Source organism: Tachyglossus aculeatus, chromosome Y4 (genome assembly GCF_015852505.1).
Source record: "Tachyglossus aculeatus isolate mTacAcu1 chromosome Y4, mTacAcu1.pri, whole genome shotgun sequence".
Taxonomy (NCBI): Eukaryota; Metazoa; Chordata; class Mammalia; order Monotremata; family Tachyglossidae; genus Tachyglossus; species Tachyglossus aculeatus.
This window is the reverse complement of record NC_052096.1, coordinates 8411826-8439032: the sequence shown is the minus strand read 5'-3', so window position 1 is coordinate 8439032 and position 27207 is coordinate 8411826. Positions and strand designations below refer to the sequence as shown.

The window sequence follows — 27207 nt, the reverse complement described above, 5'->3', positions numbered from 1 at the left end:
TAATGATGGTGTTAAGCACTTACTATGTGCAAAAGCACTGTTCTAAGCACTGGGGAGGTTACAAGGTGATCAGGTTGTCCCACAGGGGGCTCACAGTTTTAATGAATGAGTAGCTGGCCCAGACAGTAAAAGCCATTTAGCTATGAGAATATTCATTTCTGGGCCCAGCCAACCCTGGATATTTTATTGATTTTATTTATTTAATAATGATGGTATTTGTTAAGCACTTACTCTGTACCAAGCACTGTACGAAGTGCTGGAGTAGTTACAAGCTAATCGGGTTGGATAAAAGACTCTGCCCCACATAGGGGCAGAAACTCCTCACATGGCTTCAAGGCTCTCCATCACCTTGCCCCCTCCTACCTCATGTCCTTCTCTCCTTCTCCAGCCCAGCCCGCACCCTCCGCTCCTCTGCTGCTAATCTCCTCACCGTGCCTCGTTCTCGCCTGTCCCGCTGTCGGCCCCCGGCACACATCATCCCCTTGGCCTGGAATGCCCTCCCTCCCCACATCCACCAAGCTAGCTCTCTTCCTCCCTTCAAGGCCCTACTGAGAGCTCACCTCCTCCAGGAGGCCTTCCCAGACTAAGTCCCCTCCTTCCTCTCCCCCACCTCCCCCTCTCCATCCCCCCTGTCTTACCTCCTTCCCTTCCCCACAGCACCTGTATATATGTATATATGTTTGTACATATTTATTACTCTATTTATTTTACTTGTACATATTTATTCTACTTATTTTATTTTGTTAATTTGTTTTGTTCTCTGTCTCCCCCTTCTAGACTGTGAACCCACTGTTGGATAGGGACCGTCTCTATATGTTGCCAACTTGTACTTCCCAAGTGCTTAGTACAGTGCTCTGCACACAGTAAGTGCTCAATAAATATGATTGAATGAATGAATGAATGAATGAATGAATGAATGAATAGGGCTTGCACTGATACTGTCTCCATGGCAACAAGATGCTCAGGATTAATTGGGCTGCATTTACTCTCCTGGATATTCCCACGAGACTGGGGAAGACATCATAGCCTACTGGAAAGAGTTCGGGTCTGGGTGTCAGAGGACTTGGATTCTAATCCCGGCTCCACCACGTGTCTGCTGCGTGACCTTGGGCAAGTCCCTTGACTTCTTTGGGTCTCAGTTATCTCATCTGCAAAATGGGGATTCAGTACCTATTCTTCCTCCTGAAGATCTTGTATCTACTCCAGCCTTTAGAAAGGTGCTTGGCTGATAGTAAGCGCTTAACAAATACCACAATTCTTCTTCATCTTATTAGACTGTAAGTTTGTTGTGGGCAGGGATCATGTTTACCAACTCTAATGTCTTGGACTTACCCAAATGCTTAGTCAGTTAACTGCATTTACTGAGTGCTGTACTGAGAGCCTGAGAGAATACAGTATAACAATATAACGACACATTCCCTGCCCACAACAAGCTTACAGTCTAGAGGGGGAGACCGACATTAATGCAAATAAATACATTATAGATATGAATGTAAGTGCTTTGGAGCTGAGAGAGGGGTGAATTAAGGGAGCAAATCCAGGTGCAAGGTTGACACAGAAGGGAGTGGGAGAAGAGGAAAGTAGGGCTCAGTCAGGGAAGGCCTCTTGGAAAAGATGTGCTTTAAAAAAAGGGTTTGAGGGTGGGGAGAGCGATCATCTGCCGGACATGTCAGACATGGTCTGTTGCTCTGCACGGAGTAAGTGCTCAATAAATATTATTGATAGGTTGAATGATTAGACACAGTTCCTACCCTCGAGGAACTTACAGTCTAGCCGGGGTGGTTGTGGGGGTGGCAGGTGCAAAATAATTAAGATAGAAATTATTGTCTGCTGTGTGACCATGGGCAAGTCACTTAACTTCTTTGTGCCTCAGTTACTTCATCTGTAAAGTGGGAATAAGACTGTGAGCCCCACGCGGGACAACCTGATTACCTTGTGTCCACCCCAGTGCTTAGATCAGTGCTTGACACATAGTAAGCACTTAACAAATACCATTATTATTATTAGAAGAGAAGAAAAAACTGAAAATCCTCTAAGCAGTGAAGTACAGATAGTGACGTCAATGAATAAATAATAATAATGATGATGGTATTTGTTAAGCGCTTAGTATGTGCCGAGCACTGTTCTAAGCAATGGGGTAGATTCAAGGTAATCAGGTTGTCCCACGTGGGGCTCACAGTCTTAATATTCATTTTACAGTTTAGATAACTGAGGCATAGAGAAATTAAGTGACTTGCCCAAAGTCACATAGCTCATAAGTGGCAGAGCTGGGATTAGAACCCATGACCTCTGACTCCCAAGCCCGTGCTCTTTCCACTAAGCCACGCTGCTTCTGTAATGAACAGCATTTATCTAGTGCTTACCGTGTGCAGAGCACTGTAGTAAGCGCTTGGGAGAGGATCATACAATAGCATCGGTAGGCATGATTCCTTCCTACAAGGAGTTTATGGTTGAGTGGGGGAGACAGACATTGAAATAAATTAGAGCTAGGGGAAATGGGAGATTATTAGACTACAGATGTAAATGCTGAAGGGCTGGGAGTGGGTGAGTACCAGAGTACAGATCCAAGGGTGACCTAGTGGCTAGAGCCTTGACATGGGAGTCATTAGGACCTGGGTTCTAATCCTGTCTCTGCCACTTGTCTGCTGTGTGACCTTGGGTTAATCACTTCACTTCTCTGTGCCTCAGTTACCTCATATGTCAAATGGGGATTAAGACTGTGGGCCCCATATGGGACATGGACTGTCTCCAACCTGATTAGCTTGTATCTTCCCCAGTGTTGAGTACAATGATTGGCCTATAGTAAGTACTTAACAAATACTATAAAAGAAAAAAAGTGCATAAGTGACGCAGAAGGCAGGGGAGATAGGGTGGAGAAAAGAGAGGCTAATCGGGGAAAGCTTCTTGAAGGAGATGGAATTTCAATCGGGCTTTGAGGTGGGGAGAGGGGTGGTCTGTCTGACATGAAGGGGAAGGGAGTTCTGGGCCAGAGGGAGGACGTGATCGGGGGGCTCAGGGGTGAGACAGAAAAGTTCAAAGTTCAGTGAGTAGTTTGGTGCTGAGAGAAGAGACCCAGATAGGCTCTTGGGAGGCCAGGCCTGCTGAGGTAGCAACTTTGGACTGAGGAGAAAATGGACTGAAATGTCTTCAAGGAAGAGGGGGTGCTGGCTGTCCTGTTGGGGAAGGGGGCCTGTCAAGGGGTGGATGGGGGGGATAGGGATGCAGGGTCTGTGTGCTTCTGAGGAACCCTAGACCACCTGGCTCCCTGCGGCCTTGCCTTCCTGCTTTGAGCCGCTCTCCACCCTACAGGCTTGGGAGGCTGGCATTCTCCAGCTGCCCAGGGTTGGCCTGGCTCCAGGGCCAGGACCTGACTCCCTGTGGCCTTGCCTTGTTAGGCAGTTGTTGGGTAGGGATTGTCGCTATCTGTTGCCGAATTGCACTTTCCAAGCGCTTAGTACAGTGCTCCGCACACAGTAAGTGCTCAATAAACATGATTGAATGAATGAATGCTTCCGGCCGCTCTCCATCCTACAGGCTTGGAAGGCTGGTGTTCTCGCCTCCCACTGCCAGGGATCGGCCCGGCCTCAGAGCCAGGACCCCTGCCCTCCTCTTCTCTCCAGGGGTCCTCCCCCACCCTTTGACAGGCTCCCAGCAGGGGACGAACCCCGGGAGATCCTGCCCAGCCAGAGCTGCTGAGGCCACGGTGGTCTGGAGCCCAAGACACCCCCATCTCCCTCCCTCTTCCGAGTCCCGAGGAGGGGTGTGGTGGCCAGGTCGGTGGTCCTGATGTGCCCCCTGGCTTCACCGCCGACCTTGAGTTGTGGGGGGGCTCAGATGGCGTATTTATCAGTAGGTTTCTCCGGAGCTGCGACACCCGTCTGCTGGAAACTGACATTTTTCACCCGGGTTGGGAGGACAGATGGGAGGGCATCAGTCTTGGCAGCTGTGGGTGGGGGCTTCTGGGGGAGAGATAGAAGGGCGTCAGTCATGGCAGCTGGAGGGAGCTTGTGAGAGAGAGATTCATTTATTCTATTGTGTTTATTGAGTGTTTTACTGTGTGCAAAGCACTGTATTAAGCACTTGGGAGAGTACAATATAACAATAAACAGATACATTCATTCAATCGTTCATTCATTCATCCAATCATATTTATTGAGTGCTTACTGTGCAGAACACTGAACTAAGTGCTTGGGAGAGTACAACACAACAACGAACAGACACATTCCCTGCCCAAAAGCTTACAGTTTAGAGGGGAGATAGACATTAATATGAATAAATAAATAAATAGCAGATAAATGACAGATATGTACGTAAGTGGCATGGAGCTGGGTGGGGGGGATGAATAAAGGGAGTAAGTCAGCATGACAGAAGGAAGTGGGAGAAGAGGAAAGGAGGGCTTAGTCAGGGAAGGCCTCTTGGAGGAGATGGGCTTTCAATAAGGCGTTGAAGAGAGGGAAGAGTAATTGTCTCTCGGATATGAGGAGGGAGGGCGTTCCAGGCCAGGGGCAGGATGTGGGTGACAGGTCGTGAGACTGAGGTCCAGTGAGAAGGTTGACATTAGAGGAGGGAAGTGTGTAGGCTGGGTCGTAGTAGGAGAGTAGTGAGGTGAGGTAGGAGGGGGCGAGCCGATGGAGGGCTTTAAAGCCAATGGTGAGGAGTTTTTGTTTGATAAGGAGGTGGATGGCAACCACTGGAGGGTCTTGAGGAGTGGGGAGACATGGCCTGAACGTTTTTGCAGGAAAATGATCCAGGCAGCAGAGTGAAATATGGACTGGAGTGGGGAGAGACGGAAGGGTAGGAGGGTGTTAGTCAAAGCAGCTGGTGTGTTTGGGGGGCTTTTGGGGGAGAGATGAAAGGGTGTCAGTCATGGCAGCTGTGGGGAGGTGACTTCCAGGGGAGAGATAGGAGGACGTTAGTCACGGGAGCTGGTGGGGGGCGGGGGCTTCTGGGGCAGAGATGGGAGGGCTATGCCTGCTCTCAATCAATCCATCGACGGTATTTTTTGAGTGCTTCCTGTATACAGAGCACTGTAGTAACCTCTTGGGCGAGTACAATATATGTGGGACATTACCTGTGTCTGATCTGATTATCTTATATCTACCCCAGTGCTTAGCATGGAGTAAATGCTTCATATATGATGATGCTGATGATGCAGAAGGGCCAGCCAGAGGAGAGCCTTGAGTTTTTCAAAGATCTGGTTCCAGGAACTGGGGCTTCTTGTGAGTTGGGCCCTGGTTCAGAGGGCTTAGGTACCCCCAAAGCCCCCTACGCCCCTCCCCGTTTTAGCCGGGCCTCCAGCCAGCCGGGATGGGGGGGCAAGGGGGCAGCACGCCCGCAGAGGAGCCGGTCCCTCCAGGGGTCGATCCAGGGACCCCGAGGCTGGGCTGGAAGTAGTGGACAGGGCCCCGGTCCACAGAATCAGGCCTAGGGAGGGGCAACCCGGGGATACCCCTGCAGAGGTGGAAACGGGGGATGGAAGAAGGTGAGATTTAGGTGTAGGGGTCGAGGGGGAGGGTCTTACCCCTTTGGGGCTCTCAACCGTGGAGTAAATCGTGTTCACAGCTTTTTCCTTCACGGGATCCAGCTTGGATGGCAGCTGTCAGACACAAACTAAGCGTGAGCCCAGGGGGCGGCGGGGAGGAGAGGACCCCTGGGGCTTCTGAGGATGGGAGGGGTCACCTGGAAGGGCGAGGGAGGAGGGTTTAGGGGAGGGGCGGATGGGGTCGGATGGGGTCATTCATTCCTCCAATCGTATTTCTTGAGCGTTTATTGCGGGCAAAGGACTGTACTAAGCGCTTGGGAAAGTACACTATAGCAACAGACACATTCCTGCCCACAGCGAGCTCACAGTCTAGAGGGGAAGATAGACATTAATAGAAATAAGTACATAAATGGATAAATAAATTATAGATATATACAGATGTGCCGTGGGAATTGGAGAGAGGATGAATGAAGGAGCAGGTAAGAGCGGGCCGAAGGGAGTGGGAGAAGAGGAATGAAGGGCTTAATCAGGGAAGGCTTCTTGGAGGAGAGAGGTCAGCAAGGGGAGTGAGGGAGGAGGGTTTAGGGGAGGGGCTTCTGGGGATGGGGGGGGTCACGGGGGAGGAGGAGGGAGGAGGGATTAGTGGCGGGACTGCCAGAGACCCACCTTTTCGGGCTTGCTGATGCGGAAGTACAGCGTGTTTCCATCCCTGTCCGGGAGACCCTTAGCCAGGTTTGGGCCCACTTCGTCATACACCCTGACCTCTGTAGCGGGTTCTGCAGCACATCAGGCCGGGCCGGTGACCCCGGGGTCGCGGGGGTGACGACCACCCCTCTTCCCCCTCCCCAACATTCCCGGGATCCCGCCGCGTCCCCGCCACCTCCTGGCAGAGGCGTTTTTGGAAAGGGGTCACCGTGGGCGCTCCATAAATCCGATGGACTGATTGATAGAGTCCCCCGTCTCCCGTCCCTCCCGGAGGGCCTTGGGCAGCTCAAACTCACCGGGATTCTTAGGCCACTGGGGCTTGTTGGTACCTGCGGAGTCGGAAGGATGGAGGTTGTGACCGTCCCGCATTTCCGAGCAGCCAGACATCCGTGGAGACCCGCTCGATTACCGGACAACCGTCCATCACGCCGCGGTTACCAAGGTAACTGCCCTCCGCACCGCGGGTACCAGGGAAAGTATCCACCGCGCTGTGGTTACCAAGCTAACTGCCCATCACACCGCGGGTACCAGAGTAATTGTCCGTCGCACGGCGGTTACCAAGGTAACTGCCCTCCGCACCGCGGGTACCAGGGAAAGCATCCGTAGCTCCGTGGTTACCAAGGTAACTGCCCATCGCACCGCGGGTACCAAGGCAGTTGTGTCCCGCCCCGCGATCCCCATCATCCTCCCCGCGGAAGAGAGGGAGTGCGAATGGTGCCGTGCAAGCCGCCAGCCCCATCATCATTGCTTCCGCAACGGTTCTCCCTCCTGAAGCCCGAGAGACTCCACTTGAAACTCGATCGCCTTTAGGGTGGGAGACTCCTTCAGCATCGATGGAGGGGGGAGGGGCTGGAGTGGGGGAGGCGGGGGCAGATGAAGAGAATCTAGGATGGATTATCTCCTCCTCCTACCGCCCCCCCCCCCCCACCAGGCCCCCGGCTTTCAACGTGTTGGGAGTTGGGCACACCTTGCCCCCTCCCCAGGCCTCGGGGGAGCCGAGCCAGAGTTTGGCAGGGCGGGGGATGGGGAGGAGGATCTGGGAGCTTTCACCTCTCGGGAGACCTTACCTTTCCAGGTCTTCTTGTAGAACAGGAGGTACCCCAAGAAAGCCCCGACCAGGGCCATCAGAATGGCCAGGGCGGCCAACCCAGCCTTCAGTGGGGAATGGAGCGGGTCTGCGAACGAAGGATACGCTTAGAAGAGAGAAGGGATGGTGAGTCAGAAGAGGCTGTCCCTGGGGCGGGGGGAAGAGGGTGCTCTCTACCTCACCCTCGCCCCCCCACACCCGGCCTGGAACCCCCTCCCTCTTCCTATCCGGCAAACGATTCCCCCCTCCCCACCTTCGAAGCCTTATCGAAGGCACACCTCCTCCAAGAGGCCTTCCCCGGCTAGGCCCTCCTTTCCTCTTCTCCCGCTCCCTTCTGCGTGGCCCTGATTTGCTCCCTCTGCTTCTCCCTCCCTCAGCCCTCCAGCACTTAAGCCTATATCCATCATTTATTTCTATAAATCACTGTCTCCCCCTCTAGACTGTAAACTCGCTGTGGGCAGGGAACATGTCTACCAACTCTGTTATATTGTCCTCTTCCAAGTGGTTATCCAGCGCTCCACACACAGTAAGCGCTCAATAAATAGGATTGATTGATTGGAATCTGGGCGGCTACCCCCTCTTTCCCTCCCCTGCACCTTCCTTCCCTCTCTTCTCCCCCGATCCCTTCCTGGGCTTTATCGGGTGATGTACGTAGCACCGTGGAGGGAGAAGATTTGAAGCCTGGCTCCCGGGTCAACCCGGAAAGGGGTCGGGGGACTAATTTGATCCAAGAGTGGGCTCCATTGTCGGGGGGTGTTGGCTTGGGTTTGGTCCTCCTTATTACAGAGGACTCACTGCTCTGTCCTCCCTCTCTCCACAGTAGCAGCCTGGCTTAGTGGAAAGAGCCCGGGCTTGAGAGTCAGAGGTCATGGGCTCTAATCCCGACTCCGCCACGTGTCAGCTGTGTGATCTTGGGCAAGTCACTTCACTTCTCTGTGCCCCGGTTATGGCAATTAATGGCGATTAAGACTGTGAGCCCTACGTGGGACAACTTGATAACCTCATATTCACCCCAGCACTTAGAACAGTGCTTGGCACATAGTAAGCGCTTAACAAATGCCATTATTATTATTATTATTATTATTATTATTATTATTATTATTATTCATTCAATCATATTTATTGAGCACTTACTGTGTGCAGAGCACTGTACTAAGCGCTGGGAAAGTACAATTCGGCAACAGATAGAGGCAATCCCTACCCAACAACAGGCTCGCAGTCTAGAAGGGGGAGACAGACAGAATAGTGCTTGGCACATGGTTTTTTGAAAAGCAGCGTGGCTCAGTGGAAAAAGCTCGGGCTTTGGAGTCAGAGGTCATGGGTTCAAATCCCGGCTCCGCCACGTGTCAGCTGTGTGACTTTGGGCAAGTCACTTAACTTCTCTGTGCCTCAGTTACCTCAGCTGTAAAATGGGGATGAAGACTGTGAGCCCCCCGTGGGACACCCTGATCACCTTGTAACCTCCCCAGTGCTTAGAACAGTGCTTTGCATATAGTAAGCGCTTAATAAATGTCATTTAAAAAACAACAAGTAGACAGGCCCCGTGTTTCATCTACAAGTCCCAGCAGCCTCGGGGCTGCTTTAGGTTGGGGCTCGAGGGCTGCCATGGAGCGACCCCAAGGTTGCGGGTTGGGGAGAGGGAAAGTCGGTGGGGAGGTCTGGTACCTGGACAGAGAAGTTCATCAGAGTCAACGATCTCGTAGCTCCTGGTGATGGAGTTTGTGGCCGTGCAGGTGTAGTATGTGTGACCATCTTCGGGGCTCCGGTAGACTCTGAGGATGGAGCCGTTGGTGGACAGAGCCTCCCCCAGCCCCTGAGATGACCAGCTGTACGTGATGTTGGCCCCTCCACCGACCACGGAGCATGTCAGGGTGAAATTGCAGGTGCCGTTCTCACCGCGGCTGATTTTTCGGGTGATCTTTGGTTTGGACAGGGGCTCTGCGTAGGTGGTGGAGGAAAGACACAGACTGTGAGGATGACGGTAATGACAACTGTGGAATTTGCCAAGTGCTTACTATGTGTTAAGCACTGTATTAAGAGCTGCAGTTGATACAAGATCATCAGGTTCCACACGGGTTTTACCATCTGCGGAGGAGGGAAAATAGGTATTGAAATGCCATTTGGCAGATGAGAGAACTGAAACACAGAGAAGTGAAGTGACTTGTCCAAGGTCACGTAGCAAACAAGATCTCAGGCCTGGGCTTCTTCCACTAGGCCGTGCTGCTTCTCTCCTCCATCCCTGATGGGTTTCCCGCAGCTCCCCCCGGGAAGGGGAGCGTGAGTGGGGCTGAGCTGGACGCTGAGCTTAGCCCCTTTAGCCCCGCCTCTCTAAGGGCCAGTAAATCAGTCGATTGTATTTATTGAACGCTTACCATGGGCAGGACGCTGTCCTAAGTGGTTGGGAGGGTACAATTCAGCAATAAACAGACACATCCCCTGCCCTCAGTGAGCTTATGGTCTAGAGCAGCGTGGCTCAGTGGAAAGAGCCTGGACTTGGGAGTCAGAGGTCGTGGCTCTGACGCTTGTCTGCTGTGTGATTTTGGCAAGTCACTTCACTTCTCTGTGCCTCAGTTACCTCATCTGTAGAACGGGGTTTAAGACTGTGAGCCTCACGTGGGACAACCTGATTACCTTGTATCTATTCCAGCGCTTAGAACAGTGCTTTGCACATAGTAAGCGCTTAACAAATGCCATTATTATTATTATTAGAGCAGAGGGGACTGGGTGAGGTCTGGAGGTGATAGGAGCTTCCCTGATTTATGAGGCAGATTCCCAAAGGGCCGGCTGGTCTCCCCACCCCGTTGCCTCACCGTAGATCTGCAGGGTGTACGTCCTAATGATGGTGGCAGAGGCACCGACCAGATTGATCTGGGCTTTGTAGAGTCCACAATCCTCCATCTTCAGGTCGCTGATGTGCAGGATGTAGCTCTGGTTAGAGACGCTCACACGTCCCTGGTAACGACTGTCCGTCACGAGAACTTTGGGGGGACTCCCTGCCGTGCCCGGCTGTACGACGGCAAGAGACACATGGGTATTCCAGATGATGTTGGCAACCTCCTTTCCGGCCGGGATCTCTGGGGACAGCTGGACCGACTCCCCTTTTACTCCCATCAGTTCTGCCGAGGCTGTGAACCCTGCAGACACGGAAGAGGAAACTGTCATCAATCGATATTGCATTTACTGAGCACCCACTGCACGCGGAGTAATAGTAATGATAATAATAATGATTGTGGTACTCGTTAAATGCTTACTATGTGCCAAGCACTGCTTTAAGCGCTGGGGTAGATACAAGACTGGACACAGTCCCTGTCCCACGTGGGGCTCACATTCTCAATCCCCATTTTGCAGATGAGGGAACTGAGGCACAGAGAAGTGAAGTAACTTGCCCAAGGTCACAGCAGAGAAGAGGTGGAGTGGGATTAGAACCCATGACCTTCTGACTCCCAGAGCCGCACTCTATCCACTATACTATGTGGCTTCTCGGTACTGTGCTGAATCTATGCTGAACACTGTACTAAGCACTTGAAGGAAGGTGTTAGGACTAGCTTTGATGAGATGAGAACCCAGGACCTTCTGATTCCCAGGCCCGAGCTCTATCCACTTGGCCTTGCTGATTCTCAACCAATCAATCGAATTTTCCAGAGGCAGATGGTATTTGTTAAGTGCTTACGGTGTGCCAGGCACTGTAGTAAGCTCTGGGGTAGATACGAGCTAATCGGATGTTTGAAAGTCGATGCGAGCCCTAGGAATCTGAGAGAAACGTGGAAGAGGAAAATCCAGAGTATCTGAGGAGCTCTAGGGGAGCAGTATGGTCTAAAGGGCAGAGCCCAGACCCGGGAGTCAGCAGACCTGGGTTCTAATCCTCTAGACTGGAAGCTCCTTGTGGGCAAGGAACAAGTCTGCCAACTCCGTGATACTGTCCTCGTCCAAGTGCTTAGTACAGTGCTCTGCACACAGTAAATGCTCTATAAATACATATTGATTGATTGATACCCCGCTCTGCCAGTTGCCTGCTTTATGACCTTGGGGAGAGTCACTTCACTTCTCTGCACCTCAGTTTCCTCCTCTATAAAATGGGGATTCATTGCGGTTCTTTCTTCTACTTAGACTGTGGTCCCCCCATAAGAGACTGGTGTTTTGTCTGATCTGAAGCAGCGTGGCTCGGTGGAAAGAGCATGGACTTTGGAGTCAGAGGTCATGGGTTCAAATCCTGGCTCGGCCAATTGTCAGCTGTGTGACTTTGGGCAAGTCACTTAACTTCTCTGGGCCTCAGTTACCTCATCTGTAAAATGGGGATTAAGACTGTGAGCCCCACGTGGGACAACCTGATCACCTTGTAACCTCTCTAGAGCTTAGAACAGTTCTTTGAATATAGTGAGTGCTTAATAAATGCCATTATTATTATTATTATTGTATGTATCCTAGGGCTTAAGACAGTGTTTGATACATAGTAACTGCTTAATAAATACAATAGTAATAATGGTGGTAATAATCCAAGATCACTTCCCCCACAAAGACACACTGGTGATAGGAGAAACCATTGAAATCAATCATTCAATCACATTTATTGAGCGTTTATTGTGTGCATTCATTCATTCATTCAATCATATTTATTGAGCACTTACTGTGTGCAAAGCACTGTACTAAGTGCCTGGGAGAGTACATTGCAACAACAGACATATTCGCTGTCTTCAACAAGCTCACAGTGCTGTACTAAGAGCTTGGGAGAATACAATATACCTGTCCACAATGAGCTTACAGTCTAGAGGGGGAGACAGACATCATTATAAATAAATTAATTACAGATCTGCGCATAAATGCTGTGGGATGAATAAAAGGTGCAAATCAAAGTGCAAGGGTGATGCAGAAGGTGGTGAGAGGAGAGGAAATGAGGGCTTAGTCGGGGGCTAGGCCCCTTGTAGGAGATTGCTTTAAATATGACTTTAAAGTGGGGAGAGCATTAGTCTGTCAGATACAAAGGGGTAGGGGGTTCCAGGCCAGAGGCAGGATGTGGGCGAGAGGTCGGCGGCGAGATAAACAAGCTGGAAAGAACAGTGAGTAGGTTGGTGTTAAAAGAATGAAATGTTCAGGCGGGGTTGTAGTTAAACTTTTATTTAGAAAAATGATCCGGGCAGCAGTGAAGTATGGACTGGAGAGGGGAGATACGGGAGGCAGGGAGGTCAGTGAGGAGGCTGAGGCAGTTACAATAATAATAATAATAACAATAATAGTATTTGCTAAGCACTTGCTATGTGCCAAGCACTGGTCTAAGTGCTGGGGTACAAGGTAATCACGTTGTTCCACCTGAGGCTCACAATCTTAATCCCCATTTTACAGATGAGGGAACAGAGGCACAAAGAAGTGGAGTGACTTGCCCAAGGCCACAGCAGACAAGTGACAGAGCCGGGATTAGAACCCATGACCTCTGACTCCCAAGCCCGTACTCTTTCCATTGAGCCACACTGCTTCTTGGTCAAGTAATCAAGGCGGGAGAGGATAAGTGTTTTGATGAATGCAATAATAATAATGATAATAGTAATTATGGTACTTGTAAAGCTCTTACTATGTGCCAAGCACTGTTCTAAGCGCTGGGCTAGGTTAATCAGGTTGGACGCAGTCCCTGTCCCACATGGGGCTCACATTCTTCATCCCCATTTTACAGCTGAGGTAACTGAAGCAGAGGAGTGAAGTGACTTACTTCTCCCTTCTTTCTCTTTCCCTACTCTCTCCTCTTCCTCTCTCCCCTCTCTCTTTCTTCTCTCCCCCTCTCTCTTCTCTCTCCTCCTCACTCTTTCCCTTCTCCCCTTTCCTCTCCTTTCTTCTCTCTCCTCCTCTCTCCCTTTTCTCTTTTTCCCCTTTCTCTCCTCCTATCTTCATTTATTCATTCAATCAATCATATTTATTAAGTGCTTACTGTGCATAGAGCACTGTACTAAGCGCTTGGAAAGTACAATTCAGCAACAGATAGAGACAATTCCTACCCAACAATGGGCATTCCCTTCTCCCTTCTCTCTCCCCCCTCTTCTCCTCTCCTCCTTTCCCCTCTTCCTTCTCCTCTCTCCTCCTCTCTCTTTCCTTCCTTCTTTGCCTTCTCCCTTCTGCTCCTCCTCTTTCCTGCTCCTCATCTTTTTTATGGCATTTGTTAAGTGCTTGCTATGTGCCAGGCCTGGTACTAAGCGTTGGGGTAGATACAAGATGATCAGATTGGACAAAGCCCATGTCTCCATTAATCCTCATTTTACAGATGAGGTAGCTGAGAGACGAGAAAGTGACTTGCTTAAGGTCACACGGCAGACAAGTGGCGGAGTCGGGATTAGAATCCAGGTCCTCTGACTCCTAGATCCTTGATCTATCCACTAGATCACGCTGCTTCACTTTCTCCTTCTCCTGCCTTCTCCTCCTCGCCCTCCTCCTCCTTCTCCTCCTCTTCTTCTTCCTCCTCTTCCTTCTCCTTTTCCTCCTCTCCCTCCTTTCCTCCTCTTCCCTCCTCTCCTCCACCTCAAAATACCGGGGCAGATACAAGACAATCCTATCGGACTCAGCCCCTCTCCCACCATTTTAAATTCTATCACTCTTCCCTCGTCTATAATTTATTTCATCATCTCTCTCTCCGCCTAGACCGCAGGGTCCTCAAAGGCAGGGATCATGCCTGCTAACTATTGGACTTGCCCAAATGCTCAGTACAGTGTTTTGGACCCCGTAAGTGCTCAGACTGCGACTGTGTTTACTAGTCTTTAGTAACGAGGAAGTGAGATGGGGTGTGTCACTCTTGAGCTGTCGAGTTCTGAAAAACAACAACAGTGGCAAAGTGGCAGAGGCAGAGGGCTCGGAATAATAATTCATAATAATAGCTGTGGTATTCGTAAAGCGCTTACTGTGTGCCAAGCACTGCACTAAACACTGCGGGATCGTCCGGTCCCTCGTGGGGCTCACAGTATAAGGAAGAATCCCATTTTACAGAACAGGAACTGAAGCCAAGGGAAGTGACTCACCCAAGGTCACTGTGACTCAACCATTGCATTCAACGGGGATGATGGTTTAAAGCCCGGTGGTCCGGTCCTGCGTGGCTCAGCCCCAGATCTAGGGTGGGGCTGGTGGTCACTAACGATCCCTGATTTGCAGAGGTCCAGACCAAGTGCCCCCTCCCCAAAAGTGACTCACGACGACTTCCTCTTTCCATGTGCTCGCTTCCTCTCCACGCGTCAAGTCCGAGACACCCCTGCCCATCTTGGTTCCAGGAGAACTGACCCCACCGCCCATCGAGAGGGGAACGAATCTTCCAGATTTCAGATTCCCCTCTTCGCTCACCCCTCCTCCCAACCCCCAAAGTGCTATCTATCAATCAATCAATCAATCAGTGGTATTGAGCGCTTACTGTGTGCTAATCACTGTCCTGAGCACTTGGGAGAGTGCATTATAAGAGAGTTGGGTTTTTTATGGTATTTGTTAAGTGCTTACTATGTGTCAGGCCCTGCTTGTCTTTTAGACTGTAAGTTTGTTGTAGGAAGGCAGTATGTCTGTTTATTGTACTCTCCCAAGCGCTTAGTACAGTACTCTGCACACGGTAATAATAATGATGGTATTTGTTAAGTGCTTACTATGTGCAAAGCACTGTTCGAAGTGCTGGGCGCTCAACAAATACGACTGACTGATTAAGAGCTGGGGTTGGCACAAACTAATCAGGTTGAAGGCAGTCCGTGTTCCACCCGGGGTTCATGGTCTTAATCCCCATTTCCCAGATGAGGAAACTGTGTCAACAGAGAATTTAAGGCACAGAGAATTAAAGTGAATTACCCAGCATCACACAAGGGACAAGTGGGGGTGTCAGGATTAGAATCTAGGTCCTTCTGACTCCCAGCCCATTGCTCTGTCCACTAGACCAGACTGTTTCTCCGACTTGGTAGAAGTGTTCTCTGCCCATGAGGAGCAAACAGCCTAAGAGAGGAGCTTAAGAAGAGTTGGGTGGTCCTTCAATCAATCAATAAATCAATTATAATTATTGAGCGTTTGCAGTATGCAGAGCACTGTTCTAAGCACTTGGGAAGGTACGCACTTCTGAAGGACAAACTAAAGGACCCCCTTTGCCTATCCACCTTCCTTCTTCCTCCTCCCAGAGTCAGTCAGTTGCATTTATTGAGCACTTAAACAGTGTGCAGAGCACTGTACTAAGCACTGGGAGAGTCTTTTCTTGTCTTATGCCACCTAGTCATTTCCGACCCTTAGCGATCCCGTGGCAAAACTCTCCCAAAATGTCCCACCTCCACCTGAAATTGTTCTGGTAGTGGATCCAAAGAGTTTTCTCCATAAAAATCCAGTAGTGGTTCACCACTACCTCCTTCTGTGCAGTAAACATTAGTCTCCGCCCTTGACTCTTTCCCGTGACTATGCTTACCAGTGCAGGTGAGTTTTGACAGGTGGAAGATGGCCTGCCATTTGCTAGCCACCACCCAAGCTAGGAAGGGAATGGTTAGGCTTCTGTTCGACTCTACCTCCCTTAGCCGAGACTGGTAGGGGACTAGAAACTCTCCAGGTGCCATCCTGAGAGGGGATTGGGAGAGGACAATATAACAATATATCGGCCAAGTTGCCTGCCCACCACAAGCTTACAGTTTAGAGGGGGAGACAGGCATTAATAGAAATAGACAAATGACAGATATGGACATAAGTGCTGTGGGGCTGTGGGGGTGGTGAATAAAGGGAGCAAGTCAGAGTGATGCAGAATAGAGTGGGAGAAAAGGAAAGAGGAGTTTAGGGAAGGCAGACCTCCCTCCCCCCAACACACCAGCCCCCAAGGACAAATCGGAGCTTCTGGAGGGGACGGATTCTGTTGCCGATTCATCGTGGTCACTTTCCGCCCCTTCTGTGCTGGCTGATAAGGACCACAGGGCCTCTTCTTTTTTTATGGCCTGTGTTAAGCACCTACTATGTGCCAGGCACTGTTCTAAGCGCTGGGGTAGATACAAGGTAATCAGATTGTCCCACGTGGGGCTCACAGTCTTAATCCCCATTTTATAGATGAGGTAACTGAGGCATAGAGAAGTTAACTGACTTGCCCAAAGTCATACAACTGATAAGTGGTGGAGCCGGGATTAGAACCCATGGCTTCTGACTCCCAAGCCTGGGCTCTTTCCACTAAGCTACACTGCTTCTCTAGGTCGGAAGCAGTCTACGTCCCACGTGAGGCTCACTGTCTTAATCCCCATTTTACAGGTGAGGGAACTGAGGCCCAGAGAAGTGAAGTGATGTGAAGTGAAGTGAGAAGCAGCATGGCGTAGTGGATAGAGCATGGGCCTGGGTGTCAGAAGCTCATGGGTTCTAATCCTGGCTCCACCACTTTCCTGCTTTGTGACCTAGGGAAAGTCACTTAACTTCTCTGTGCCTCAGTTACCTCATCTGTAAAATGGGTATTAAAACCAAGCCCCATGTGGAACAGGGACTGTATCCAGACTGATTAGCTTGTATCTATTCCAGGGCTTAGAAGAGAGCTTGACACATAATAAACACTTAAATACCATCATTATAATTATTTGCCCAAGGTCACACAGCCAACTTAGCCTGTTGTACATATTGAGCACTTACAGATTCATTCATTCAATCGTATTTATTGAGTGCTTACTGTTTGCAGAGCACTGTACTAAGCGCTTAGCACTGTACTAATCACTGTGCTAAGTGCTAAGAGGACAATATAACAATGAACAGACACATTCACTGCCCCCCTACAAGCTTACAAGTGGCAGAGCCGGGATATTATTATTATTATTATTATTAATAATAATAATAATGGTGTTTGTTCAGCACTTACTTTGTGCCTAGCACTGTTGTAAGCACTGAAAACCCAGGTCCTTCTGATTCTCAAGCCTGGGCTTTATCCACTAGGCCACACTGCTTCTCTTCTCTCCTCTTTGGGTTTGAGTAATTCTGTCCTAACTGCCCCCACCTCTGTCCTGCTGCCTCATCCCCAATTTTCTCTCGTAATGACCAGCCATCTTCTTAGTAAGAAGAGTCTGGCTGAATCCTCTTTCAGAGGAAAAACCACAGGTTATTTCAGAGATAACTTGGTTCCCTCTTTGAGAGCCCTGGGGGTTCTTCCAGAGGAGAAGAGGCTAAGGAGGATATTCAGGCAGCCCCCATTCACCTGGGCTGGTGGCGTGAGGGGAGCAGTGAGGTGTATTGAGGTGTGAAGGGGTGTACTGTACTTTCCAAGTGCTTATTACAGTGCTCTGCACACAGTAAGTGCTCAATAAATAAGAGAAGAAGCGTGGCTTGGCAGAAAGAGCACTGGCTTGGGAATCAGAGGACGTGGGTTCTAATCCTGGCTCTGCCACTTGTCTGCTGTGACCTTGGGCAAGACTTCTCCATGCCTCAGTGATCTCAACTGGAAAATGGGGATTAAGACTGCAAGCCCCACGTGGGACAATCTGTTCACCTTGTATCTAGCCCGGAGCTTAGAACAGTGCTTGGCACATAGTAAGTGCTTAACAAATACGATAATAATGATTATTTATTAGTATTAATAAATACAGATGAATGAATGATTGAACTCCGTTAGGGGACGGTGATTAGGTGCACACCGCCCCTCAAATACCAGACCAGAGATCACACAAATATTCACCAAAGCTCTCCCCATTTACGTCTTTAGCACTCTCTCACCTTCGCTTCACAAAAAAGGGTGACAAAGATAGAGCCAGGAAGACACCTCGGCATGTGGGGAACGATGGGTGTGCAGGGAGACATATCTCTTCCCAACTTCAAAGCACCCCAAAAAGCCACCTCCTCCCACAAGCCCCAATTTAACGCCCTGCTCCCCATCTCGGGCCGCCTTTAGCATTTCTGTTATTTTTTTTTCCCACCCCAACCCTTGAGCACTTAGTACAGTGCTCTGCACACAGTAAGTGCTCCATAAATACCACTGAATGAATGAATGAATGAACCCCCACGAGGTGAGATTGCTGATGGTTGATGGCTGATGACTGGATTCCGCCGATCTCTGGAAATGTTTGAAAACTTTCAGTGGAGGCCCCCGACGTCGGAGAACTCATTCTGCACCTCCAGTGGACTTTCCACAGTGCTCAGTACAGTCCGCGGCACCCACTTGGATGCTCAGTAAATGCCACCACCACCACCACCACCGTCCAAGGGCTAGGGCGGTTAATTGCACCTAGTGGAATCACAATCAAGGCCCTTACTATTAATAATAATTATGGTATTTCTTAAGTGCTTACTAGGTGCCAAACACTGTTCTAAGCACTGGGGTAGATACGAGATAGGTTGTCCCACATGGGGCTCACAGTCTTAATCTCCCCTTTCCAGATGAAGTCACTGAGGCCCAGAGAAGTGAAGTGACTTACCCAAGGTCGCACAGCAGATAAATGGCGGATCCGGGATTAGAACCCACGACCTCTGACTCCCAAGCCTGTCCTCTTTTCATTGAGCTACGCTGCTTCTCCTGAAGTAGGTGGGACTGGTTGACTGAAATTTCTACCCATTTTTGCAAATCCATTTTCCCCACACCCTCCCTTCCAGTTGGGGTGTAGTCTGAGATCACATAAAATGATACCTCAATTTTGAGAATCCATTTAGGTTTTTTAATGCATTCTTTTCTCAGGTTATAATTCCCTCCCTGCCCAAGCTGCTGGACATCAAGAAAGCTATTAGGTTTATAAAGCCAAAAAACACATTCTCAGTTGCACTAAAGCACCTTTATTACAACTACCACCAGCCCTAACACTACCCGCTGCTCGAGTTCAGAGACACGGATTCCCGGGGACTGTAGACGGTAGTCAGTCAGTCATACCTACTGAGCGCTTACTATGTGCAGAGCACCATTCTAAGCGCTTGGCACTGTACTAAGCACTTAGAATGGAGAGGTCCGTGGAGAGGGGAGAGTCGGCAGGAGCCCACCAAGACATGCCCGGATGGGTCCAGGGGAAAGCCCGGGGCTTCAGGGAATCAGGAGACTTGGGTTCTAATCCCGCCCCAGCCAGTTATCTGCCACGTGATCTTGGGCAAGTCACTTCCCTTCTCTGGACCTCAGTTCCCTCATTTGATAAATGGGGTTTCAATCCCCGTTCTCTCTCCTGCTGGCAATGTGAGCCCCCATGTGGGACCTGATTGGCTTGTATCTATCTCAGTACAGTGCTTAGTACACAATAAGTGCTTAACAAATAACAAATACCACTATTATTATTATGTCACCCCGAGCCCTCACTCACTCACTTTTAGCCATTTCTCAGAGTCTTGAGATCCAATTCAGCATCGCCCCCCATCCCCAAAATGTGTCTCAAGGGACCCCTCACCTCCAGCCTGGGCAGGGGAAAGGCCGATGTCAGTCAGTCAATGGCATTTATTGAACACTTACTCTGTGAAAAGCACTGTACTAAGTGCTTGAGACACATTTCCTGCCCATGAGTTTGCATTCATTCATTCATTCAGTCTTCATTTTTACTTATTGAGTGCTTACTGTGTGCAGAGCACTGTACTAAGCGCTTGGAAAGTACAATACGGCAATAAAGAGAAACAATCCCTGCCTGCAATGGGCTCACAGTCTTGGGGAGCGGGGAGGGCAGGGGAGACAGACATCAAAATAAGCAGTCATCAGTGTAAATAAATAGAATTATAGGTATATTCAGAAGTGCTGTGGGGTGGGGGGAGAGGAAAGGGAGCGAGTCGAGGTGATGCAGAAGGGAGGGGGAGCTGAGGAAAAAGGGACTTAATCTGGGAAGGCCTCTTGGAGGAGGTGAGTCTTCAGATTGTTCAGTGGATTTGAGGAGAGAGGGCGTTCCAGGCCAGAGGTAGGTTGTGGGCCAGGGATCGAAGGTGGGACAGGGAACGAGGCCCAGTGAGGAGGTTAGCAGTGGCAGAGGAGTGGAGGGTGCGGGCTGGGCTGCAGAAGGAGAGAAGGGAGGTGAGGTAGGAGGGAGTGAGGGGATGGAGAGCTTTGAAGCCGAGTGTGAAGAGTTTTGCTTGATACGGAGGTTGATAGGCAACCACTGGAGATTTCTGAGGAGGCCAGTGACATGCTCTGAACGTTTCTGTAGAAGGATAATCCGGGCAGCGTAGTGAAGTATAGACTGAAGCGGGGAGAGCCAGGAGCTTGGGAGTTCAGAAAGGATGTTGATGCGGTCATCCAGGCGGGACAGGATGAGTGATTGCACCAAGGTGGAAGCTGTTTGGATGGAGAGAAAAGAGCGGATCTTGGCGATGTTGCGAAGGTGAGACCGGCAGATTTTGGTGACGGATTGGATGTTGGGATGAACGAGAGAGCAGAATCAAGGATGACACCAAGGTTATGGGCTTGTGAGACAGGAAGGATGGTTGTGCTGTCTACCGGGGGCGGAGGGAGTAAGACACCTAGGCTGGGGACCGCTGATAGTTTTGCTTCTTTTGCTCATCCTGGGAGAGACTAAGGGCTGACAGGGTGCTGAACCCTGTGCAAAGCACTGGGGCCAGTGACGACCATCAGCTGGGACCCAGTCCCTGGGCTCCTCGGAATAGAGGAAATCTTCTGCCCATTTCCCAGATGGGGAAAGTATTTCAGCTCCCCTAGTCTCCATTTGGTGCCCTTCCCAACCCCCTGCCTGGAGTTCATTTGTCTACCAAGTGACTTCGGGTGAGTCATTTCACTTCTCTGTATCTGAATGCTATCTCAGTATATATAGATAGCATTCAGATATGTGTATATATATATATATATATATATGTATATATATATATCTGAATGCTATCTCAGTATATATAGGTAGCATTCAGATATATATATGTATATATATACATGCATACATATATATATTTCCTCTAGACTGTAAGCTCACTGTGGTCAGGGAATGTGTCTATAATTGTATTGTACTCTCCCACATGTCTAGCACAGTGCTTTGCACACAGTAAGCGCTCAATAAATATGATTGAACGAATGAATTAAATTCTTTAGGCCTCAGTTCCCTCTTCTATAAAATGGGGAGAAAGGCCAGGAGCCCCATGTGGAACAGGGACTGAGTCCAATCAAATTAGCTTGGATCTACCCCAGAGCTTAGCACATAGCAAGTTGTTAACAAGTAGCATAAAAAAAGAAAAAAGAACTGGACACATGCTATCATAGCGCAAAATTGAACATCTGCTTCAGCTTCCCCTCTCTATTTCCCTTCAAGACACCACAACCCTTCTCTACTTGTAAAGTTTTGTGGAAGAGAGGGACAATTCTCCATGCCAACAAAGAGCTGACAATAAATCCTTTGTGGTCTTTACAAACGGCTGCGTGGCCTAGATCTGAGAGCACGAGATTGGGAGTCAGGAGACCGGGTTCGATTCCCAGCTCGGACACTGGCTTGCTGTGTGACCTTGGGTGAGTCATTTCACTTCTCCAGGGATCAGTTTCCTGATCTGTAAATGTGGTTTCCCTTCCCCTGGGACTGTAAGCTCAATGTGGGACAGGGACTGTGTCTGATCTGATTACCTGGTATCTATTCCAGTGCTTAGCATAGAGCTTGCCACATATCAGGTCTTAGAAGAGTGCCTGGAACATAGTAAGTGCTTAACAAATACCATCATCATAATCATATCAATCAATCAATCAATCAATGGTGTTTGTTGAGCACTCACTATGTGCAGAGCACTGTACTAAGCAGTTGGGGGAGTAGAGTAGAACAGAGATGGGTATACACACTCCTTGTCCATAAAGGACTTACGGTTTAGAGAGGGAGACAGACATTAATATTGACAATTAATACCTACTCCAAAGCTCAGCACAGATCAATCAGTGGTAATAATAATAACAACAATTGTGTATTTGTTAAGTGCTTACTACATGCCAGGCACTGTACTAAGCGCTGGGGTGGTTACAAGCAAATCGGGTTGGATACAGCCCCTGTCCCACGTGAGGCTCACAGTCTCAATCCCCATTTTACAGATGAGGCAACTGAGGCACAGAAAGGAAGTGACTTGCCTAAGGTATTTATTGAGTACTTACTGTGCGCGGAGCATTGTACTGAGTGTCTGGGAGAGTATGGTACAATAGAGTTTGTTAGAAACATTCCCTGCCCTATATATACATAAGTGTTGTGGGGATGAAGGTGGGGTGAATATCAAGCGAAGAGCAAGTAGATGCTTTTTGTTTCTTTTTAAAAAAGGTATTTGTTAAGCGCTTACTATGTACCACTCACTGTACTATGTACCCCCTCCTCCCCCTCCCCATCCCCCCGCCTTACCTCCTTCCCCTCCCCACGGCACTTGTATATATGTATATATGTTTGTACATATTTATTACTCTATTTATTTATTTTACTTGTACATATTTATTCTATTTATTTTATTTTGTTAATATGTTTTGTTTTGTTGTCCGTCTCCCCCTTCTAGACTGTGAGCCCGCTGTTGGGTAGGGACCGTCTCTATATGTTGCCGACTTGTACTTCCCAAGTGCTTAGTACAGTGCTCTGCACACAGTAAGCGCTCAATAAATACGATTGAATGAATGAATGAATATTGTTACAATTTCCTCGTGGGACAGGAACAGGATCCAGTCTTGATGATGCTAAATCTGCCTCCTCTCTAGATCGCAAGCGAGCTCGTTGTGGGCAGGGAATATATCTGTTTACTGCTTTTTGGGACTCTCCCAAGCGCTTAGTACAGTGCTGTGAACATATTAAGCACCCAACAAATGTGATTGAATGAATGAATGAATGAATGAATGAAGGGCACTCTGGCGTATAATAAGGCGTAAGCACATAATAAATGCCATTGGTACTGTATCTGCACCCTTTAAGCACCCCTAGGCTGTAAACTCCTTGTGAGCATGGAATGTGACTGCCAATTCTACTGTACTGTACTCTCCCAAGCATTTAGTACATAGTACACACTCAATAAATACCATCGATTGAGGATATTCACTCCCACTCAGCCCCAAAGCACGCCCCTAATTCGTTTTAACGTCTGTCTCCCCAACTAGACTGTAAGCTCGTTGCGGGCAAGGAATGTGTCTGCCAGCTCTGTTGTCTCATACGCTCCCAAGTGCTTAGCATAGCGTCTTGCACACAGTGAGCACCCAATAAATACCATCGATTAAGCACTTGGGAGAGTCCAATATAACAATAAACAGTCACATTTCCCTTCCACAACGAGCTTACAGTCTAGAGGGGGAGACAGACATGAATAGAAATAAAGAAATGATAGAGATGGACATAAGTGCTGTGGGGCTGGGGCGGGGGATGAATAAAGGGAGTGAGTCAGGGTGACGCAGAAGGCCGTGGGGGATGAGGAAAAGTGGAGCTTAGTCAGGGAAGGCCTCTTGGAGGAGATAGGCTCTGAAGGGGCCATGGGGGGAGAATCGTTGTCTGTCGGATGTGGAGAGGGAGGGCATTCCAGGCCAGAGGCAGGATGTCGGGGAGGGTCGGCGGCGAGAGTGAGGTTAGGGGTGGGGGCCGACAGGGGGGCTTTGGAAAGTTCCAGGCTGATATTTTCATTTCTAGTTATGAATTACGTCCCGACCTGCGCATTTTTCCTTCCCTCCTCTCCAACACTCCCTCCCCCGCCAAATCCCCCCGCTCTGTTCCTGTGGAGGCCCCCCGAGCCAGGGTGACACAGACACCCCCTGCTCGGTGACAGTGCCCCCCCCTCCCCCCCACCAAGTCCCTTTGGACTGTAAACTTGGTGTGGTCAGGAAATATGCCTGTTAATAATAATGGTATTTGTTAAGCGCTTAGAACAGTGCTCGGTGCTTAGAACAGTGCTCAGTGATTAAAGCAGTTCTTGGCAAATAGTAAGTGCTTAACAAATATCATCATTATTATTGTTATTGTTTTCCAAGCACCGTTCTAAGTGCTGGGGTAGAGTCAAGGTAATCAGGTTGTTCCAAGTGGGGCTCACAGTCTTAATCCCCATTTTACAGATGAGGTCACCAAGACCCAGAGAAGTTAAGTGACTTGCCCAAAGTCACACAGCTGACAAGTGGCAGAGCTGGGATTAGAAGTCAGGTCCTCTGACTCCCAAACCCGTGCTCTTTCCACTAAGCCGCGCTACTTCTCTATTATCCTCTCTCAATCGCTTAGTACAGTGCTCTGTACACAGACAGAGCTCAATTAATATGATTGACCGACCCTCAGAGAGCATGTCTCTGCTTTATCGAAACTCTGATGGCTTGTAGAGCAACCAGAGGAGTTGCTCTGTGCTCTCCCAAATGCACAGGTATTGCTATGATATTGCTACCGATGTCTGTTTACTTGTTTCGATGTCTGCCTCCTCCCTTCTAGACTGTGAGCCCGTTATGGGCAGAGATTGTCTCTATTTGTTGCTGAATTGTACTTCCCAAGCACTTATACAGTACTCTGCACACAGTAAGCACTCAATAAAATACGAATTCCCTAAATTCTAGTACCATTACACACAGACGGAGTGGTTACCCCTTTGCCAACAATATTGTTTTTGCTCTGCCAACGATAAGTGCTTAATCAATCGATCCAGCAAGGAATTGCATTTATCAAACACTTACTATGTGCGGTGCATTGAATTAAGTGCTTAGGAGAGTTCAACACAACAGTTAGCAGACGTGTTTACAGTCTAGAGGGCGAGACGGGCAAGAAGATGAAGAAATAAGGATGGTTATGGACGTCAGCGCCGTGGGATTGAGGGAGGGGTGGATAAAAGGGGCAAACAGAGACAGAGGGGCAGAGATGGGATCCTGGGGAGGGGTCGGTGGAGGTGTGAGGCGGGGGGCTTACCTGAGCATGGTTCCATGGCCAGGAGCCAGATAGCTAGGAGCCAAGGGCTGAGCAGAGACATCTCCTCCGTGTTCAGGTCTTGGCTCTGGAAGTCGCAAGAGGAGGTAGGGAGGAGATGGTTTATCGATCAATCAAGCAGGGCTGTTTAATGAGTGATTTCTGTAGGCCGACCACTGTATTAAGTGCTCTCTTCTAGGCTGGTGCTTGGTTTCCTCTGAGGGGCCAGGGACAGCAGCATTTCTGCCTCCTCCCCTTCTTGTTTTACCCCGCCTCTGGTGGAGGGGCCTACACTCTCAGAGAGGTGTGGGTGAGGGCTCAGATTGCTAGAGGTCCAAGCCAAGCTATCCTGCCACCCATCTGGGGGACTGACTGGGCACCTGGCTTTATCCAGACCACTGTTCTAAGCCTCTGGGAGAGCAGAGTGGAGGTAAGAATCAAGGCTTTTGCCCTCAAGACATTTCCAGGCTCACACTTCTTCATCTCCAAGAAGGAAAAGGGACAGGGGAGTTAGAGATAGCCGATGGAAGTAGAGGCAGAATGAGAAAAGGAGAGAAGGAGAGAGACCAAGGAAGAGAGGCAGAAAAAAGGAGAGGGAGGCAGAAGGGGAAGAGAGACTGAGGAAGAGACAGGAAAAAAGAGAGGGAGATGGAATAATAATAATAATGATGGTATTTGTTAAGTGCTTACTGTGTGCAAAGCACTGTTCTAAGCGCTGAGAGAGCAGAGAGACACAGAGAGGGAGAGGGAATAATAATAATAATGATGGTATTTGTTAAGCGCTTACTGTGTGCAAAGCACTGTTCTAAGCGCTGAGAGAGCAGAGAGACACAGAGAGGGAGAGGCTAGGGAAGAGGCAGAAAGAGGGAGACAGAATGAGAAAGGAGAGAGAAAGATAAGAGAGACTGAGGAAGAGACTGAGATAATAGGGAGACAGAATGAGAGAGGGAGAGAGATTGAAGGAGATACAGAAAAAGGGGAGATGGGATGAGAGAGAAAGAGGAGGAGTGAGACAGAATCAGTCAATCGTATTTATTGAGCGCTTACTGTGTGCAGAGCACTGTACTAAGCGCTTGGGAAGTACAAGTTGGCAACATATAGAGACAGTCCCTACCCAACAGTGGGAGAAAGAGAGTAGAAAAGGAGATGAGTAAAAAAAGAGAGATACAGAGAGGGGGGAGATTGAAGAAGATATGGAAAAAGGAGAGGGAGATAAAATGAGAGAGAAAGGGAGAGAGGCTGAGAAAAAGAGAATAAAAGAGGAGGATAAAGAATAAGAGAGGGAGACGGAGAAAAGAGTGATAGAGACAGGAAGAGGAAGCAAGGGGACAGAAAGGGAGAGAAAAAAGAGGAAGCAGGGCAGAAAGGGGGGAGACAGAAAGAAAACAAGACGGAGAGGTGAAACAAGCCAGAGAGAGGGGAGAAACAGAGATAGCAGAGACGGATTAAGTCCGTCTCAATGAAACTATTAGGGAGCCAATGTAGACGGGCCTGCTTGAGACCTCCAGAAGGTGCGGGGGAGAGTCTGGACCACATTCCGGCTGGACAGATGGTGGCATTTGACACCGGTCAGGTAGGGGAGCGGAGAGGGGCCGGGGCAAAGACCCCCAGGGCCCGGACCCTCTGAGTCCAGCAGGCTCCAGTGGTGGCTTCGTGGAGATATCCCCGGCCGCGTCGCCAGCCAGAGTGTGTGCACGTGGGGGCCCAGCCAAGGGCTCTGGTAGCCTGGAGTCCCCCGGTGGTGGCCATAGTTGGGGGGGGAGGTTGGGGGTCCCCCCACCCCAGGAAGGAGGGAGGAGAGGAGGGGACAGATGGAGGAAGCCATGCTGGGGCCCATGGGGGGACCAGGAGCTGACTGGATCTGGAGAAAACCCGACCCGCTCCAAACCTGGAAATCGACCTCATCCTCTCACCCCAGTAATAAGAATAATCACTATGGGATCTTTCAAGAGCTTACTATGAGCCAGGCACTGTACTAAGCGCTGGGGGAGATTCATTCATACACTGAGCGTTTGTGGTGTGCAGGGTGCTGTACTGAGCGCTTGGGAGAGGGCAATGCAACAGTAAACAGACACATTCTCTGCCCACAACGAGTTCACGGTCTACAGCGGGAGATGGATATTAATAGAAATCAATAAATGACGGTTATGGACGTAAGTGGTGTGGGGCTGGGAGGTGGGGTAGAACAAAGGGAGAGGGAGAAGAGGAAAGGAGGGGCTTAGTATGGGAAG

At 49.5% G+C, this 27207-nt stretch overlaps 1 protein-coding gene across 1 annotated transcript in view; it reads right to left on the bottom strand.

Moving 5' to 3' along the window:
- Nucleotides 1-25140, bottom strand: part of LOC119946964 — a 43233-nt gene extending 18093 nt beyond the window's left edge. Inside the window, exons 1-8 of the mRNA XM_038768445.1 lie at nt 24980-25140; nt 10085-10408; nt 8940-9212; nt 7255-7362; nt 6484-6516; nt 6149-6258; nt 5522-5596; nt 3840-3959 (exon numbers count right to left, since the gene is read on the bottom strand). Of these exons, the coding sequence (XP_038624373.1) occupies nt 3840-3959; nt 5522-5596; nt 6149-6258; nt 6484-6516; nt 7255-7362; nt 8940-9212; nt 10085-10408; nt 24980-25040 (1104 nt within the window). The 5' untranslated portion in view covers nt 25041-25140. The remainder of the gene's footprint in view (nt 1-3839; nt 3960-5521; nt 5597-6148; nt 6259-6483; nt 6517-7254; nt 7363-8939; nt 9213-10084; nt 10409-24979) is intronic.
- Between the last annotated feature and the right edge of the window lie 2067 nt (nt 25141-27207).